The sequence below is a fragment of the Eucalyptus grandis genome, chromosome 11, assembly GCF_016545825.1.
Source record: "Eucalyptus grandis isolate ANBG69807.140 chromosome 11, ASM1654582v1, whole genome shotgun sequence".
Lineage (NCBI taxonomy): Eukaryota > Viridiplantae > Streptophyta > Magnoliopsida > Myrtales > Myrtaceae > Eucalyptus > Eucalyptus grandis.
Genome location: NC_052622.1, coordinates 5903825 through 5924697, shown reverse-complemented (window position 1 = coordinate 5924697; position 20873 = coordinate 5903825). Strand labels below are relative to the sequence as shown.

Genomic DNA, 20873 nt, shown 5'->3' with positions numbered 1-20873 from the left:
GTTCTTAGCTTAACGGAAGGACTCACACACAATAAAGTTGCAAGTTTGAAGACTTAGATGAGCAAAATGGAAGTTTTAAGACTCAAATACATTATGTTGACCAAATGAAAGTTTCAATCGTTTAAATTAGCACTAATGTAACTTTCAAGACCATATGATGGCCCCATCGGTATTTTCTCAGGAATTTGATCAATTTTCGATCAAAGCAAATGAATTGCAAAGAAAATAAGTATTTGTTGCAACTGGTGAATAAAGAGTTTGAATTTTGGCAAGCCAAATGTTGAGCGACCTCTAAATGATTATTACCAAGTCAACAAGGACATTGGACCACTGGCAAGTCTATGTAAGATGGCATGTTTCACAGTGCTTTGCGGTGAATATTCTACACAAAAGAAATGATTCGGTTTATAGATGATTAACTGGATTAGCTGAAATTCACATTGGATATGCTTCCCAAGCACGGTTATGAACCCAAACATACATCCCGCTTAGGAGATTGAATGGACTACACATGGCAAAACTATATATGAAGTAAAATAACACTCCGACCAATAAAAGAAGTACCACTAAACTAGCTCACCTCCTTTCCAACATAATACCATATTGTGGGGAACAAAGCTTTTCCGATTAAATTGTGCATGGTTCTAAACATCATTGCTACCTCCAATTGGAAAACTAGCAGAAATTATGGAAGCGCCTGATGAAGTTGAAAATGTTTCTAATTCCATCTTGGCTTTGTCATTGTCAATTGGCTCATCCGATGGGTAAAAAAGCGGTTTTGGAGGCATTTGAATATTACCAATATCTCCTTCGAGAATTTCTAAGACTTTGTTCATTGGAGGCCGATGGTCTGGGTTTAATTGTATACACCAAAGTCCAACTATTATCATCTTTTTTATCACCTCCCTTCCCTCTTCTACAGCTTCTTCCATTTCAACAATTTCATTTTCATTGACTTGGTCGTACACCCATAGTGGAAAATAAATTTGGCTTGAGTGTTATGTATTTGCATTTATATTTTTCCTTCTACCTGCCATTTCCATGAGCAACATCCCAAAGCTATAGACATCCGCTTTATAAGATACACCACCAATATTTTTGTAGAGCAACTCAGGCGCCATATATCCCAAGGTTCCTCTTGCAGCAGTCACCGAGACAATGCTATGATCAATTGGATAAAGTTTTGTGAGTCCAAAATCAGAAACTTTTGGAGTGAAATTCTTGTCTAAAAGAATGTTGTGAGGTTTGATATCAAAGTGTAGTATTTGCATGTCACACCCCCGATGTAAATATTCAATCCCCTTCGCCACCCCAAAAGCGATCTCATATATTTTCTTGTAATCAAGGAACTTATCACCTTCCTTAATGAAAATGTGCTTATCCAAAGATCCATTTGACATGAAATCATACACGAGAGCTTGTTTCGTACCTTCAAAGCAAAAACCGATGAGTTGCACTACATTAACATGGTGAATTCTTCCAATAGTAGCCACTTCACTGATAAAATCTTGGCCATGGGCCTTGGACTGGTTCAAAATCTTGATGGCCACTTTGTTGCTGCTTTTGAGTGTTCCTTTGTATACAGAACCATACCCTCCTTCACCTAGTCTGTGCTTAAAATTTCTAGTGATCTTCTTAATATTCGAGTAAGAATACCTTATGGGCAAAAAGTTGTTATGAGCTTGCAAAAATTCTTCAATGTTCTTGTCCATTGCTAAGTGCCTTCTTTTGTACTTGTAGATTAGAAATATCGCGACAAATGGCGTCCCAATTATGAACTTCATTACATAGAAAAGTACTGAAGAAAATTTTGATTGGTTAGAATAACTTTTTTTTTAATAATTATTGTAAGAATAAGTAATTGCGGCTTACCTAATGGCATTAAATCCATAGTAGTCCAAAATGCAATATCATCGAGGACACCTGTGGAGGAATTGATGTGAAAAAAAAATTTGAAGGAAAAGAAGTTCGAAAAGCAAAAGACACGAGGAAACAGAGTAATAGCAGGCTACTTTGTACAAATTGAATCTTGTCCAAAAGAATATGAGAAGTGGGATACATGCATTCACAAATAAAAGGAAATAATGAGCTTCATTTTTCATGTAGACAAGAGGATTCAAGAAACTCCTTTCGCGTAATTAGCGGTCAACAAATCTAGAAAAACTGTGCTTTTCATTTTTAATTAATAATTTTGTTCCTCCTATTAATACATGACCACAATTTTCTTAAGGATTGTTAACGATTGTCTCTTGGATTATTAGTTGAGTGACTAATTAAAGAATTAATAAGAAAATTAATGAAAAATGTGAATTCTTTGCCAACGAAAACCTAGTCATGTGGTTGGTGGCACAAGAATCCTTTTTTCGTTTTTTTCACAGTGGAGATTTAGCCCTTTTATGAAAGAAATTATAATCTAAAAACATATATGCAGTGACGTACACCATCATGTATATTTTTTCATAATTTTCTTAGATATTAGGTATTCCTTTCATTTCCTAGTTTTGAAGAGAAAGTAACAAGTGAAAGAGGGTACAAAATCATGCAAAATATTGATGAAATTTCATCGCCGATCAATACTTACTACCATAATAGTAGATGGATCTGCAAACTAGACCTCCGATGTCGCTATTTGCTAAGCGGTTGGAATAAAAGTGGCGATAGAGATGAAAGTAGCCATACCAATCAAAGTAGCAAAAGAAATTTTTCTTCGGTGGCATACGGAAGTGAATAACAAATCCATCGGCCATGATGCTGTGAATTAGCTTGTAGTTGTAGGAGCTACTGTTAATGTGTTCTCCAACTCCAAAATAATCTGTCCATGTCCAATTGTAAATGTTGCAAAAATCCCCAACATCCGAAACTTTTGGATTGACCAAAGCATACAAGTTCCAATTTGATGATGTGTTGGAAGAGTACAACCCCTCGGTGCATGGACCGGTAGCAATGTAGAATGGAGAACTAATTGTCTTTGAGCAATTCACAATGACCAATGCACTTTGGTTAAAGTATGAGCTTAGCAACAATGAACTACGAGGAAAAGACGAGCAGTTATCCTTTTGCAGTCCATCGTTGACCAATCTGACTTGTCTAGTGGAATAATTGATAGACTGCACATAGTATCGACCATCATCAGCGTATGAAACAACCTGATTATCTTCACAAATCAGCTCGAAACCCATTTCACCACATCCTTTCGGATCAGTTTTTAGTCGAAACGGGTAGCTTATATTGTGAATGTTACCACATGACGAAGTGAAGCACTGCTGTTTACTCTCAACACTGCAAGTCATCGCTAGAACTAGAATAAGAGTGAGTAGTAACACTCGATAGATATTCATGGAGCGGAGAGCATTACCCATGCCTCCGTATGTCTTTGGGCAAAGAGAAATTGGTAAAGAATTGCTGGGAATGTGTAGAGGCGCAATATAAAAAGATTGAAAGAAGATGGAACGATCCTTATTTGATTGGGGACTTGGAGTCGCCTGGTCTTATAGAGAAGCCCCCAAGTCAGTCAACGGAACAAATGGATGGAAAGTCAAGAAATTAAAGAGGTGAACCCATACCGACGTTCCATTATTAGAGGAAGTTGTGGAACGGCCGGTTTCCATCCCTGTTTGATCTTTTCTTCTCCACTATCTTGACTTCGCTTCCGCTCTACTCCACGTGATTCTTGGGTCCACATCCCATTAACAAACAAATATACTCACCATCTTTCCTCTTATTTTCTTCTTCATTTTTCCCTCCTCCTTTCTTCTTCTCTTCTTCTTTGAAAATTCTCCGTCCCATCATCGGCCCTGAATCACTTGATATGTATTCAATATTTGCTAAATTACGTCACAAACTTTAGACGTAATTCCAATTTCTTACATGGTCGAATCATTTCTTTAAATAAATAATTGCTATAAGAAAATTGTCTCATATGGCTATGATATATTGCACTGCGTCATTGTCGACCTAGTCATCATGTATATCTTGAAAAAAATCCTTATATGAAGATAAAATGTATAATTTGCAATAGTTTATGTGCATGGTAGTTACATAAAATACCCTCTCCTATTTATAAATAGTTTTTTTGCAATGCACAGTGGCAAGAATGATGGTAGTTGCAAATACAGCCATATATGGATGGGATCCACGTAGCGCCAATTTGAAGCAATAGTGGGTCCTAAAGACTTTGTACGTCATGTAGACTTTACATCTTTATTGGAAATTTTCTCACCCTAATGATGGACGGGACAGATGAGGGGCTACCGCTCTTAGCCAGAATCATAAGGGAGACACGCTTCCAGAATCATAAGGAAATTTTTTCCTTTTTCCTCCAATTCACTCTCGAAGAAAATTTATACTTTTCAAAATTAGTTATTCTTCATGTCACTACATAGCACATCAGATTTGACACGATACCATAAAACTATGTCAGCATGCATCCGAATAATTTGTTCTAATTTCTTCTCCAAAGACATTTATTTATAGAATGTGGAGATTCCATGTAGAATTACCAAATATAGGATAATACTTAAGAAACGCAATAGAATGAGGCCACACACTAAGAATATCAATGTTCAAACTTGAATATGATGAGTTTGCATAACTCAATAATTGCTGCAATCTCGCATATTAGGAATTCATACCTTGCTATGGCTATATTCCACAGTCAAAGCAGTACGACTACTTCATCTTAAGATGTCTTGCAATTCGACATTCCAAAGCATAACCTGTGTCAAGTCACATAGGAGAAAGAATGAAGTTGCCAATGGCACCTATTATGAGTTGATGCCCCCTCTTTGCATATTACTTGAGGATAATGGATCCACAGTTTTATTGACTATGAATATATCCGGAGGTGACAACGGTCAATGTGCATGGACAAATGTCCAAAACTGAAAACACTAGACACTCTATGTAGTGATCTACAATGATCTTACAATCTACAGTGGTAAAGCCAATCTGAGTATCAATGCACACTGGATCATTAGTTAATGAAGGCACCTCTTTAGCTGTCAATTAGACGATATTTAAGTGATGTCTAATCTAAGATTTAATATCGATAGGTATGTTCAACTTCCCAATGGCTTGATCATCAAGTTGGTCTAGTTGCTTTAACACGTGGGATCTTTTGATAAGTCATTCAAAATCCCCTTGATGAGTTTACCGAAAGAAATAACGACCATCCAAGTGATGGGATAAGGAAGCAACCTGAATACACAACCCTTATTTTAAAGACTAGACCATAAAGATTGAGTGATGTAATTGTAGATTCCGTGCTCTTTCATCAGTTGCAGGACATATATTAGCCCCCTCGGAAGCACAACTCTGTAGAGGATTCCCATCCAACTTTATTTTTGGGTGCTTTTCTTCCCTCAACTTATGACTCTTAAGGGAACGCCTAAAAGAAAAACCTCAAAAAATCTTGAGAAGTCAGTGCGGTCGCTTTAACCTTCCCGTCAAAGCTAAAAGTACTACTCGAATAATTTATGAAAAATTATGAAATGATTATATGTGAAATTACATGTCAATGTTTGTAGGCGGTGAAAATTTAAGGTATTTAGAGTTTAAAAAATTGAAACTATGCGCACCGTAGAATTAGATTAATGTTATAGATATTTAGATATCTTGTAAAATGTAAAAGGTGTAAAGTTAATCTCCCTACTGCAATTATCTTATGGCCAAACCAAAGAAGAACAAGCTAGATATTTTCTTCTGCGATACGGCTTGTGAGTAGTTAAGGAAAAAACCGTTGGCCATCGCGTTATGGAGTTGCTTGTTTGGTGCAAGCATACGATCATGACATGCCTATGTCGTCATGGAAAGGTCCCTAGACTTTTATTTAATGTGCAATCTCGTCCCTGAACCTTTGATTTGCTCAATTTGGTCCCTAGACTATCAATTAATGTCCGATCTAGTCCCTGACTATTTGAAAATTAACCAATTTTGTTCTTCCGTTAATTGAAGTTAATGGAATTGGGCATTTTGGTCTTTTCTTTTTGTTTTGCTTTCTTTTTTTTTTTCTTCTTCTTCTTCTTCTCTCTTCCCTCCGCTGGCCATGGCGGAGCCGGCAAAGGGAAGTCAGTGTTTGGCGAGAGCCGCTCTCACCCGATGTAGGTGAGGACGGCCCTCGCCTGGGTCAAGGGAGGACGGCCCTCGTTAGATCTGGCGAGGGCACCCCTCGCCCAACGCCCATAGGGGCAGCCCTCACGATGCGGGGAGGATGGCCCTCGCCTGCGTCAGTGAGGACGGCCCTCGTCGGATCCGGCGAGGGCACCCTCGCTCGATGTCGGCCGAGCCGACCCTCACCCGACGTCGGCAGGGGTGGCCCGCCGACGTAGGTGAGGACGGGCCCTTGCTGGCATCGAGTGAGGGCCGTCCTCACTAGATCTGGTGAGGGCTATCCTTGCTTGCATCGGGCGAGGGCCGCCCCTACCGTTGTTGGGCAAGGGGTGCCCTTGCTAAATTTGGTGAGGCCATCCTCACCGACACCGCAAGGGCCGCCCTTGCCCGTGTCCGGTGAGGACGGCCCTCGCCCGACGTTGGCATGGGCGGCCCTAGCTAGCCTGTGCAAGGGCGACCGTCGCTAGACGCCAACTTCCCTCTGCCGGCTTCATCATGACCGGCGGAGGGAAGAGAGAGAAGAAGAAGAATAAGAAAAGGAAAAGAAGAAGAAGAAGAAGAAGAAGGAAAAACAGTTAATTTTTAACGAAAGGACTAAATCGGACAATTATTAATAGTTCATGGACCAAATTGAGCAAATTGAAAGGTCGGGGACAAGATTGCACATTAAGTAGAAGTCCAAGGACCATTTGTAACATTTTCTCACTCATTTTAGATATCTTAGATGATACGTCTGACGAGTATGCTCCTTCGATATATAAAGGAGAAAGCAACGGGTCTTTAGCACTTCACAAAGACCATTGAATTGACCAGAAACATGATAAACTCTTGTAACCAAAGTTCAAGTTCATTAATGAATAACTAGGGAGGGAAAAGCAATTGGCCCTTTGCAATCCCACATCGAACACGAGGGTATCACCAAAATTGACTGTGTCAATTATTTTTATAGATGGATTTGAAAAAGTAGTTCGTATGATTATTTTCACACGCTAACTCAAGTCTTGAGTCGCCACAACCTTTCACATCACTTTTCGTTTGAAAGGGACAGGTCATCTTGAAAACTTCACTGCAGGAGAGGCTGAACAGGGTCGTTCATTCGGGGCATTAGTGTCCCCAGTAGCACGGCAAGGAAGACCAATGACATGAGGCACATGAGTTTGGAATTGCGAGGAAAAGTCTTGAGTCGCCACAACCTTTCATATCACTCTTCATTTGAAAGGGACAGGTCATCTTGGAAACTTCACTGTAGGAGAGGCTAACCAGGGTTGTTCATTCGGGACATCAGTGTCCCCAGTAGCCCGGCAAGAAAGACCAATGACACGAGGCACACGGGTCTGGAATTGTGAGGAAAAGTCGTGTTGTTCTCAACTTCTGAGCGATGGAAATTCGGGGATTAATATGTGGTGGAGGATCAACAAAGATAAAAAGACGTCCATGTAATAATGGCGAATGAGAGAGACCGTAAATATGAAGACTGGGGATCTTCAATTAAAAAGCCCATGTCAACCAATAAAACAAAGTCAATCAAGTTGAGAATACTACAGGAGTAGCGAATAGGACCCAACACCATCGCCATTTCTTTGTGGCAAGAAACCATCGTATTGACAACCCATAAATGTAGCCGTCCAACAATATTATTCATGTTTTTAGAGATTTTTGTTAGATAATTAAGTAATTTTAAATTGCCTAAGATATTTAGGATGTCAATCACTTTCCTTTTTTCTAATATGACAAGAAAGCCGTCTTAAGATTCCATTGCAGACTTTGAATTGAAGTCAACCCAAATGAGTCAAGAATCGAGTGCATCCTGATAATTAAGGATTGCATAAATTCAATTCAAAGGAAAAAGAATGTTAAGAAATAAAAAGAATTATCCACCCTATTCTATTTTTATCGAAGAAAATTCTCCATAAGTTGTTAAAGTAACTTTATAGTTCCCTCGCTATCTTTAGGGAGAAAATTTACTAAACGCGTTTCTATTCTATTTTTGTTCCGGGGAACAAAAAAACATAAACAGGTGTTTTCCGGAATGTTATCAATCAGCCCCTTAAAAGACTTGAAAGTCACCAATAACAAAAGGTATTAGGGTTCCTTGGGAAATTCAAGTTCAACTTATTTTTACTCAAGAATTGTGTATAAAGCAACACTATATAAAGTGTATATAGTCATTAACAAGTTCAAGAAATTGCAAGTTCAATTTGAAATTTCGTAGGTTTTGTTCTTAATTCTCTATGATAACCTAAATCGGTATTGGGACAAAAGAATACTTGATGACGGTTGAAATTATGTCAAATCCTAATTTTTTTCTTTTAGCTAGAACTTTTCCACTATAATTGAAGTTGGCTTCATCCATATTATATTTTTCTAAAAGATATAACTAAACGATGTATATTTTACATACAAAGCGCATATATAGTGTTAATTAGAAATCACAATTTCTTACACAAAAAAAAAAAAAATACGATGATGAAAATAATACAATGTCAATACATAAAAGCTAAGATGAGATTATGTCATTAGTGGACATCTTTGTCCACCGAATCAATCTGGCAAAAGAACGCTTTAAGTGCCAAAAGTTGGCATAAATGGACATTTAAATGCCGGGACTTACAAAAGTGACACTTAAGTGCTATTTTTTTTTATGAAAAATAGAACACTTGAGTGCCACATCCGGCGAATCCGCTAGTAATCCTACATTGCAAATTTTTTTTTTTTTATTAATTTTCTCGCTTACATGGCTCGTCGGAAGATTGACTCAACAAAATAGACACAAAAATGACATCGTTTTGGTATAATTTGAATTTTAATATACAAATTAATTAAATTAAATTTAATAATAATAATAATAATAATAATAATAATAATAATAATAATAATAATAATAATAATAATAATAATAATAATTAATATAATTTAAAAAATATATGTGGAGGGATGTTGACACCTAATTTTGGAAAAATAAAATTACATTTTGAACAAATAAAAAGAAAAAAAATGAAAATGGGGAAATTGATTTGATTGAAGTATGCAAGGAAATATGGAATTCTGATGGATGTCCGGATTTTGTTAAATGCAGCAACAATTTTAAAATCAGGTGAACAAATGGCAATGATTTTGATAAAATGGAAGGAATTGATGCAAAATCGAGCCGATTGCGAAATCATACTCCGATTTGCATCCATGATTTAATGCAACAGAAGATGGAGGGGAATTCGAAAAATTTTCCATAGAAAGCGGCCGATTGGAACCACTATAAAAAGGAGTTGACCTGCACAGTATTCAGAGGGGAATTCGAAAAATTTGAGAAGAAAATTCGTGCAAGAAAAAAAAAGCCTTCGTCCGTCTTGGTCCTTGGTCAGAGAAAGCTTTTCTCTTTTCTTTCTCTGACCAAAAAAGGGAAAAGTCAAGAAAAGATAGAGAGAGAACGTGTGAATAGACAAGGGGAAAAAAAAAAGGAATAAGGAAATAATTGGGGGCACTTTCTTTTCATCAATTTATTTTTTGGTCAGAGAAATTGATGAAAAAGATCACTTTCTTTTTCTCTGCAGACCATTCACGTTGACCAGTGAAGTCCAAGCAAACCAATTCCTACGAAGCTCACATCTCTCGTTTTGTGACGCGAGCCTAGCAAGCGTGCAAATAGCGGCCGCCATTCGTATCTTGCAGTCGGCGACACCCCAGCTACTGTCCAGAACTGTTCCTCAGTTGAAGCAATCACCCTTCGCAAGCCATCCCTCGACAAATTCGGATTTGGAAGTTTATTCGGCAATTAGGTAAAAAATCTCATCTTAATTTGATTTAAACATCATATTGCTTAGATTGATGAGATTGATATCTAATTTAAACCTTTTGAGTAAGAGCTATAATATTCATTAGGATATATTTCCCAATTCGCAACCGCGCCGTGATTTTTTATTTCATCTATAAGGCTTTAGATGAAATAATTAATCAAGTGGGAATAAAATTGATATCTTGATCTTTAAGGCTTAAGATCAATTTATCGATTTTACTAGCGAAATATTATCCTTTGATCTGAACGATGTGTGATATTCTGATGATTTTGAATGAGTTGTCTTGTCTTAATTGTTTTGTTTATCTTGAGATATGTTTGAGTTAGAATATTGCATGTTTTAGGGTTTACATGTTTAGAATAGGAATTTTATTCCAAATTAAAAAAAAAATTCAAAAAATCAATTTAGGTTGCTAGATTTTAAATCAAGTTGCATGTTTAATCATTTGGCAATTATAAATTTCGAAAATTAATAAAAATAAATAAAAAATCATCATACACTTGTCATGTAGAATTAGGGCATATTTTGCATGTCATTGCATATTAAGGTTAAATTGCACTTAGTTTAATTTAGATAATTTTTTTAATTTATTATAAGTTTAGGCATTTTTAGATATATTGTGTTTTAGGATTATTTAGGTTAAGATAATATTTTAGTTTAAATTAGGATATGGCTCAACCTAATTCCTAATATAAATTAAATAGGATCTTAATCTAGTTAGGTAATTTTCACATTTGGGCAAATTTCGAATTTCATGAAAAATACAAAAAAAATGTCATATGCACATCATTAGAATTAGATTCATTGAGATGCATGTCATTTAGTATTTTTGCTAGGTCCATTTAATTAGAAATTGCATGACATTAGAATTAAGTCATTTAGTTAATATTGCATTGCATATTGCATGATTTTCATTAATTAAGTGAAAACAAAAAGAGAAATTGCGTGTTAATTAGAAACCATATCTAGGGTTGTTGATGTGGATTTTGAATTAACATTGCAGATGCTTTTGTTGCTACGAGGTAAGTCCTGCATTTTCTATTTGCTTTCTTGGGTATTAAATTGATGGATTGCGCACCCGCATGATCGCCTCGCATGTTAGAGAATTAAATTTAAAATCAATTCAAGCTACCTGCCAAACATTTTTTTCAAAATAAAAGAGAAAGGTACCGAAAGGGCGTTAGAGAAATCTAGCGTAACCAAGTCCCCGAACTCATAAATCTTTGGTTCGTAGGAGTAAAGTAAAAACTCCCGTTACTTTACTTGGGTTTCTAATCAACCCGCCAAAAATAGATTAGTGGCGACTCCTGATTAAAAAATCAATTGCATGTTAAGAACTTGAACTTAAGTCGCGAATTGGTATGGGCTTGGGAGAGTCCGAATTAAGTCTAGGCTTAACAATCCATTAGCCAAACCCTAGGTGGTCCACACCTCGAAAAATTGGTCGCGACAAGGGAGGTGGCTAAGGGTTGAGCTTTCGCCGCCGCTGTCGGAAGGGCCGGCGAAGAAGGGGAAAGGGTCGCAGCCCTCGCCTAGATTCGGCGACCCTCGCCGTTAGTCAACCGGGTCGACCCTCCCGACTCCATTGATGGCCCTTCCCGATGACGATAGGGAGGCAGTGGCAGTGAGGGCTTAGCCCTCAACACCTCCCTCCCTTTCTTTAATTTTTTTTAAAATTAAAATCCCGGTTCAAGTAACATAGGAACAAGGGGCAAAAATCTAAAACAGAGATTCGATTTACACAATGGATGGGACAAGTTAAGAAGCATCGTCACCAGTAGTCATTGCATGAGCATGTTCTGTCCCTAAAGTGATGGAACAATTTTGCATCCCTTATGACTATAGATCTCTGGTTGCCAAGGAGATATACTTGATCACAAAATGACAATCTCTGCAAATGTGGAGATTCTCAAACACCCCGACAGATTTTGGACTGGGGGTGCCTATAAGGCCAAAAACAATAGCAATTTTTCACTGTGCTGGAGCAAATTTTGTTCCTTTTGTCCCTCCCCCACATCATAAAGAACAAACTCGGTATTCAGAACAATACCAGTGTCTTCATTCAGCTAGCCAATCAGTCCAGTTTGTCATAGATCTCCCGTGCCTTTGGGTGTAAATTGTCTCCCACATAGAACTTGTGAACTAAAATTTTCATTTGAATCCAGCTACAACCGACGTGTAAGATATTTCAGTTTCTTCTTATTTCTGATTGCTGCTGCATCTTCCCATAGACTAGCTGAGGCATCACATAAGTGATAGCAAAACATAAGAAGCAGGGTCATCCGGTTCCTGCTAAAAAAATCATTGCTGCAGCTTGTTTTGCAAGTTTAACATTGCTGTGAACTCGACAAGCTCCAAGAATTGTACACCAGACAAGTGTATCAGCCTGTAAAGCATAGAATTTATAAACTGAAGAGCATCGACAAGGGATCCTGACCGCCCAACATGTCCCCCATGCATGCATATGTTTAATTCTAGGCAAGATTCCATGTTCCCTGTACACTGACCGAAAGTGTTTCCATCCATCAGAAATCAAACTCATATGGCTACAAGAGGCTACAAGAGGATAAAATGGCAACATAGGTGATCTCATCTAGCCTCAGACTGGCCTCAAGCCTTTTACAGAATGTGTCTAGAGCTCTCGCTGGAAATCCATGTTTTGTGAAACCAGCGATCATTGAAGTCCAAGCTATAATACTTTTCTCTCTACTGTCACAGAAAACTCGAAAAGCAGCTTCTATGTTTCCACACCTTGAATACTTAGTGTCAAAGCATTGGAAATGAATTGATTTGAGTCCAGCCCTGATTTTACCATCCTCACATGGATTTGCTCTCCCTCACCAATAGTGCCGATACAAGCAGTTCCACTTAAAAGGTTGGCAAATGTAAAAGCATTTGTTCCTATTCCTCTCTCAATCTCATGTAGAAGTTCAAAGGCTTCATCAGACTCCAAACTTTTGGCATGGGCATCCACAAGGTCATTATAAGAAATCAAATTCTTTTCAGATGGTGCATCAAAAGCACTCTGAGCTGCTTCGATGTGGCCTGACCAAGAATACATGCTAATAAGAGAATTAACCATGCAAGTATCACCAGCAAAGCCCAGTTTTATAGCTAACGTGTACATTTGTATCCCCATATCGACATCACAAGCACTTCCACATACATTGAGAACACTAGCAAATGTGTTGGCCTCACTGGACCCTTGATCATTTCTGAAAAGAGTTTGATACTCCTCATTCTCCTCAGTTTGCGAGTATCCAGTGATTATCAAAGTTCAAGCAACTGCACTCCTCTCAGGAATTTTCTTGAACACCTTACGAGCTGAAACAAAATCAGCACTACCCTTTGCAAATGTGTCCATTAAAATGCACACCCAACACACACGTCAGAATCAACGCAGCCACTTTTAATTATAAACCCGAAAAATGTATCACCTATTGATGCATTTTCGGGAACCGAACAAGCCTGAATAACCGCCCAGAATAAATAATCGATAGGGGAAAGACCATCTTCAAGCATATGAAGGAAAGTTTCGACCGCTTCAAACTTCCCATGTGATTATTGGCAAGAAACCAAGTCCCTTTTACTACCCGTGTCCAGAAATAACAAATATCCTCTCCGCCTGGGCCCAGCCATTGGGCTTTGGGTTGAGACTGATGAGCGAGTTGAGAATCGACGGGTCGGGCTCGAGCTGGGACCGAGCCACAGCGCGCGATGGAGACACCTCTCGAGCGCGAACGCTCGGAAGAGAATGCAAGAGAAGGTGAGGAGGCCGGGATGGGGCCCATCATGGGACATGGGGTCGAGGTGGGAGAACGCTCCAGGGAGGTCGCCGCCGTGGTGGTGGGGTGATCAGGTGGCTGTCGAGGGGCGAGCGGGGAGAGGTTTCGGCGGGAAGGAGAGAACTTTGAAATCGGACAGTGGAGAGAAGACACGGAGACTCATTGCCCCAGATCAAGAGCACGACGCTCAGGTTACAAGAAACGTAAATAGATAGCCATGACCATGAGACAATTCTTCTGCAAAAAAACAGGAATTAACGAACGCTAAAATCATCTTAAGGTTCACGAATTACATGGTCAATCCGCTTATTTTGTGTTTCATTTGTCCAGGGAGTAAAAGAAGATCAATCAATGCGCGGTTTCTTCATCGTTACGTGATGGGGATGTTTCATCGTTCTTCTTTTATTTGTTGATCCTACAAAGTTAGTTTGTCAATAGTTAGGAGGAATGGCTTTGATCCCGTCAAAAGCATTGGTACCGAATATTCTTGATTTGCTCAAAGGGCCATCAAGCTACTAAGGGGAAAGAAGTGTTGGGAATAACGGATCCCCGAAAACCGGATTCGACACTAAATCGAACTCCTAAATCAATGCGGAAGACGAAGCCCGGGAATAACACGTATCACCGATCGTAAAGCACACCACGGATTCGAGCGTACCTTGTTAGCCACAGATTAAACACCAATGCCGAAGATCGAGGAAGAAATTCTGATCCGATGATGTCAATTTTGCCTTGGAAGGAAGACGGTATCGCCGTAAGCGTTTTTCTTCTTTTTGGAGGGAGAGTGGGAGAGAACGTACGTTGGAATTGTGCCAAAAGGTGTCTTCTCTCTCTCTCTCCTCCCTTTTATACCTTCCCCCATCCACGGGCCCTATTCCCATGGGCCGGGCCATTTTGGGCCCAACTTGGACGGACGGGCCTTAAGCCCACCTCATAAATCCATCATCTCCCACTCGCACATGGTGGTCCAAAACCAATATGGGCGGACAGGCCCTACTCAACCCCATCAGAGAAAAATCCATCATAGACTCTCAATTAACATGGTGGGCCGAACAGAATCCTCTTTTCCTCTCTTCAACGTTCATAGCGGTGAATAATCCGTGCGACCAGATACTTTGAGAGCTCGTTGCTATATATCTGTTAGGAATATATAGCAGCTCATAATGGGCATCACATCTTGAGTAGATTTAGTATGCAGTACCCTAGATCGATCGATCACATTTATATCTCTCTTGATCTCTTTCAAACAATGATATATATATATATATATATATATATATATATATATATATATATTGTATTCACAATTATGATTATCACAAAGACAGTCATAATTGGTTAACCGGTGAATACAAAACTACAATGTGATTCTCCAAAATCGATCTTCCTCTTTCCTTCAAACTCTCAATTTCAGTTCAGCTTGCTTTTCTAGAAATGTCCCATTAGATCGAATCACTCATGACCATTGGCAACATCCTAAAATAGCAAACACTAAATAGAAATCTTGAGAATAAGTAAGAGTCATGAGGGGATTAAGAAATTGAGGAACTCTCTTCCTCAAGAGTCTCACACGACATAAAAGTTGAGATCAAACTTTTGCCACTCTTATTGGTCGTCTCATGCATACGTAGTATGAAATACGTATTACGGTATTAACTCCTTTCCCATGGAGCGTATGTCTATACCTTTCAATACCGTACAGATGATAGTTCGGACATACCCAATGTCTAACTTGAGTTCACGTATCTACTCATTCACAAAATTCATCAGAACTCACATCGGCATTTTAAACGGATAAAGTAAAATATGTGGGGTATTTTACTTTCGGACATAGTAAGTATTATGTCCTCATCTTAACACTCAGTTAAGGCGACATACGTGTTTTAAGCTTGAGCTCTCGATTATCACCTCGATAATAAGCTTATAAACAGTCTCATCTCTATTTATCACACAGTAAATAGAGGTGATTACCCGTGTGAGTAGGCTAATCTTATATCTGTCCGACATACTTCTCAACTTAAAGTAATGCACTAAGCATTAAGATGCATAAAGATCAAACAAAGATTCATAGGCATTAATGATGAAAACACAAATTCATCAAATGTGAACACTTAGGGAAAATACAATATTCAGTACATCAGTCTCTACGCAATTCTAGAGATTTCATATGGCCACAAAACACATCTCTAGGTATTGGCTTTGTCATAGGATCTGCTACAATTCTATGCGTAGTATGTACTCTAAGTTCACATCTTTTCGTGCAACCATATCCTTGACAAGATTATACTTGGTATCTATATGTTTGGTCTTGTCATGATATTTTGGATATTTGGTATACGCTTTTGCTGCTTGGCTATCACAGTTAACCAACAATTAATCTGCATCACTTCCAATAACACCTAAATGATCCAAAAATCTCTTAAGCCAAACACTTTCTTACACTGCTGCTGATAATGCCACGAACTCAACTTCTATCGTGGACAAGGCTATACACTTTTGTTTCTTACTGCTCCAACATATGGTGCCATTATTCGGTAAGAAAACAAACCCAGAGGTAGATTTTCTTTCATCTAAATCTCCTCCCCAATCAATATCACAATAGCCTTTGAGTTGCAGATCCTTTCCTTAATAACTCAACGTATAATCAGCAGTCCCCTTTAGATACCTTAGTATTCTCTTAATGGCTTTCCATTGTGCTGGACCTGGATTGGATTGGTATCTACTCACCATTCCAACTGCAAAACATATGCCAGGTCTTGTACACATCATAGAGTACATCAAGCTCCCAACAGCACTAGCATAAGGAACATATTTCGTTTATTCCTTCTCTTGTGGAGTCCTTGGACACAGTTTATGGCTCAATCATTCACCTTTTGCAATAGGAGTGTCTATGGGTTTACAATCCCATATCCTTCAATTCAAAATTGGAAGACAACCAACTTTTGACAGTATTGACAAACTCCATATTGCTTCTGGCAATTAGTATATCATCAACATATAATGATATGATCACAAATTGATCATTGGATATTTTGATATATACACAATGGTCCTCATCTATCATTGTAAAGTCATATGCCATTATGGCATTATGAAAACGTATATACCATTGTCTTGGCGATTTGCTAAGGCAATATATCGACCCCCAAAGTCGACATACCTTTTCTTCTTGGCCTTTCAATATGAAACCAGCAGGTTGTTCCATATATGTTCATTCCTCTAATTCTCCATTGAGGAAAGCAGCCTTTACATCCATTTGATGTAACTCAAGATCCATACTAGTCATTATTTCCAGAATAATGCGAATCAAGGTAAATCTCACTACAGAAGAAAATGTATTTTCATCATCAATTCCTTCCTGTTGATTATACCCCTTCGCCACAAGGCGAGCCTTATGCCTTTCTATTGAGCCATCAGCCTTTCGCTTTATTTTAATAACCCACTTGTTCCCAATAGCTCTGCGTCCCTTTTGGAAGATCAACCAGTTCTCAGACTTGGTTTGACTTCATTGACTCTATCTCCTCTTTCATTGCATAAATCCATTTTTCCTTACTAGGGCATTTCAGAGCCTCATTAATATTTCTTGGCTCATCCTTATCTCGTGGAGCAATTATAAAAGTTTCCCTTTCAATGTCAAAACGTCGACGGGGAATACTTTGGCGACTTGTTCACCATATGAGAGATTGTACACTTAGCACATCATTCCCCATCATGCTCCCACTTGGATTAGGTAATGATGATGTCGTCACATCAGGTGGTTGCAATTGAGAATGAGTTGAATTCAATTCATTACATCTCATATTACTCCCACTTGGACAAACTCCACTGACATCATTATCTTAATCCAAGGTTTCAAATATGGAGTTATTTTCCCTTATTTCGCCCCTCTTAGGAAATTCATCCATTAAGAATGTGACCCGTGATTCAAATTCAGTTATACTCCCACTTTCCTGCTCACCTATGAACACATACCCTTTTGAGTGTTCGGAGTATCTCATTAAAATACTCTTATTTCCTTCGGGACCCAATTTCCCAAACTTGTGAGAGGACTCATGAGTATAGGCAGCACAACCCCATGGCTTAAGAAAACTTAAGTCCGGTTTTCTAACTGTCCATAACTCATATGAAGTGGAAATAACTGATTTAGAAGGCACCCGGTTAAGTATATAGGCAGTAGTTAACAACACATCACTCCAAAAAGTAATAGGTAAGTTAGCATGCGCCATCATGGACCTAACCATTCCAGTAGGGTTCTGTTTCTTCTCTCTGCAACACCATTTTGTTGAGGAGTATATGGAATAGACAACTATCTTTCTATTCCTTTTTCATCACATAATTTTCTGAACTTATTAGATAAATATTCTCAACCTCGATTGGATCTAAATTCCTTTATTTTCTTGTCTAATTGATTTTCTGCCAGGTTCATAAACCTTCTGAAACAACTTATGCTTCAAATTCATGAGAAATCAAATAGACATATCCGACTCGAGTATAATCATCTATAAAAAGTGATGAAAATAAACAGCCCCTTGCCTTCCTCTCACATTCATTGAACCACAGACGTCAAAATGGATTAAATGCAGAGGAAATTCAGCTCTTTTACCTTTTCCAAATGGTTTCCTTGTCATTTTCCCTACTAGGCAATGCTCACATATGGACAAATCGACTTTTCAATATTGCCCAACAAGCCCTCTTTGGCTAGTCTATTCATATGTTGTTGGCCTATATGACCAAGTCTAGCATGCCACCATATTCACATCATTATCATATAAGGTAGAAGACGTGAAACAAGGGAATAACATATTGACATCATCATAGTCAACATTTAGTACAATAAAACCATTTAGTAAGTGACCACAACCATAGTAGTTTGTATCTAAACACAAATCTACACCTTTATTATGGAAGTTCATACCAAAACCAAGCTTAACCAACACTAAGACAGACACTTAAATTTCGACGAATCTCCAGAGCATATAGAACATCAAGATGCGTCCACCATGCATGTTCAATTGGCCGGTGCCAATTCCTTTACATCAGCTCTAGAGTTGTTTCCCATATGGATCTACTCAGTTCCAGTTGGTATCGTTAGAATTCCACAAAGGATCTTCTATCCTTTGCTACATGGTCTGTCGCTCCTGAATCTACAGTCCACATAGGATTTGATTCAGCCAATATTTCAGAACTTGACACATAAGCAAAGTTCTTAAATGTACAAGAGGTGTTGACCTTTTTCGGCTCACTACAGTTGCGAGTATAGTGACCTTTCTTGTCACAATTGTAACACCTCAACCTTGACATTTTCTTCTCTTGAGGACGTTTTCCTCTCTTGTGTTGGTTAACTCTTCATTTCTTGCAACAAGAACTTGATCCTTTGCATTCCCACTTATTGAACGAATCAATATGCTTGCGCTTAGAGCTCAAAGCCCTTTCTGAGCTAGAACCAGCATTGCAAATACCTATTTTCGGCTCACATGCCGTCAAGCGGTCCTCTACCAGCTCAAGATGGCACACAGCATCCTCAAGATCTTCCATAACATGGTCAAGAGCTTCTAGTGCTTCTTGCTTTTTCAGCACATATTGAATCTTCATATTCAATATTTCACAATTGTTGCCGTTCATATCAGCAATTACATTCTTAGTTGCTGAACCATCGATCTGAACACATCAGACATACATGCACGAATAATTAATGCCTATCATTTATGCATCCCAATTTGCATAGACCCATCATATTAATGAATAATTTCAAGTAAGGCTTCAGAATCAAAAGGTCACTATGTTTCCAATCATCCTCCAAAATCCTAACTCAAAATTATTATTAATATAATTGTCTTATGCAAATAAATTCTATGAAGTTACAAAAACTTCTATTACTACCCATAGCTAATTACCCACAGCAACCAGCAATAGCAGAAAGCAAATAAAATCTTAACATCCAATAAAATAACAATGCTTTCACATGATACAACTAACATATCGGTTGCTACATCAACAACAATCGGGTAGTAAACATAACATAATTAATCAAAGAAATAAATAGGGAATGTCCCTTCTAATCTATCAGTCAAAACATCTGAGAAAACTGAAGGCACATTTGCCAACCATGGAAAAACTTTTGGAGAGCATTCATGTCGCCACCAAGGTGCATTTACTCTACGCCATGTGGCGCTCAATCTAAGGGTTGAAGTTTTGGCCAACTCAATCCTATAGTGCTCTCTTACAAAAGCTTCCACCAGCCTCCTATAACCCGGGACCACGTTGACCTCCCATAGCCGATCCAACACTGCTTGCCAATCAGGTGAAAGAGTGTTCATCAAAGCCGGCACCTTCTCAAAATCCGGCATAAGATAACCATTCCAGATGATTTCTTGTATCATCTGATTGACCTTGACCACATGTGATACTAAATCACCATCATGCCACCGATAATTAGCTAATTCTTTCATCAGCCTTTTAAGTCTTGCATTTCTCTCGTCCGTTCTCAGGATTGCAGGTATCCTTGCATAACGCATCATAGTTCCTGCAACAAATGCAGAACTAAAAATGGATCACTTATAATCCATATTAAATATAAGGGAAAAAACATAATTTTCCAAAATTTATGCAACAAATGCAGAATTAAAAATGGATTACTTATAACCCACATAGGCATGACTGAAAAAGAAACAAATTCCTTTTTTTTTTTTTTTTTTGGGTCAACGGTCGGTCAACGGTCAACGGTCAGTCAACGGTCAACGGTCAGTCAACGGTCAACGGGTCAACGGGTCGGGTCAACGGGCGGCGGGTCGGACCGCTCGCGCGAACCAAACGCATGTGCCTCGCGCGTGCGGGATGACATCACGCGACGTCATCCACGTGCCGGGCGCGTGCTCGCGTCCGCAGTCGGGTCGGGTCGCCCGGTCGGGTCGGGTCGCCGGCCGGTGACCGCCGGCGAAATGTCGTCGCGGCCGACATCATCAATGACGTCATCCCGACGGTTACCGACCGTTGGGTGACGTCATGATGACGTCGGCCCAGTGACGTCGGCATGCGTCGGTTCGTTGACCGGCGCGTGCCGTTTGCCGATCGCCGGCGCGCACGTGCTGGTTCATCACCGGTGCGTGTGGCGCAAGCGCTAGCCATTGCCAGCGCTTTGGGCGCGTCGCGCCCACGCGCAACGGCTTCTGGCCGTGCATGTGGGCGCGTG

General features: G+C 39.0%; 2 protein-coding genes across 2 annotated transcripts; both read right to left on the bottom strand.

Annotated features, from left to right (window-relative positions):
* Positions 1–593: 593 nt before the first annotated feature.
* On the bottom strand, positions 594–2032 carry LOC104426911 (rust resistance kinase Lr10). Its single transcript, XM_039304549.1, is given in 2 exon segments — positions 594–1798; positions 1873–2032. Coding segments are annotated over 2 exon segments (1173 nt in total). The 5' UTR covers positions 1892–2032; the 3' UTR covers positions 594–644.
* A 538-nt stretch (positions 2033–2570) lies between these two features.
* On the bottom strand, positions 2571–3359 carry LOC108956138. Its single transcript, XM_018865128.2, has one exon. It carries the CDS (start codon positions 3357–3359, stop codon positions 2571–2573), a length of 789 nt encoding a protein of 262 aa, XP_018720673.2.
* Between the last annotated feature and the right edge of the window lie 17514 nt (positions 3360–20873).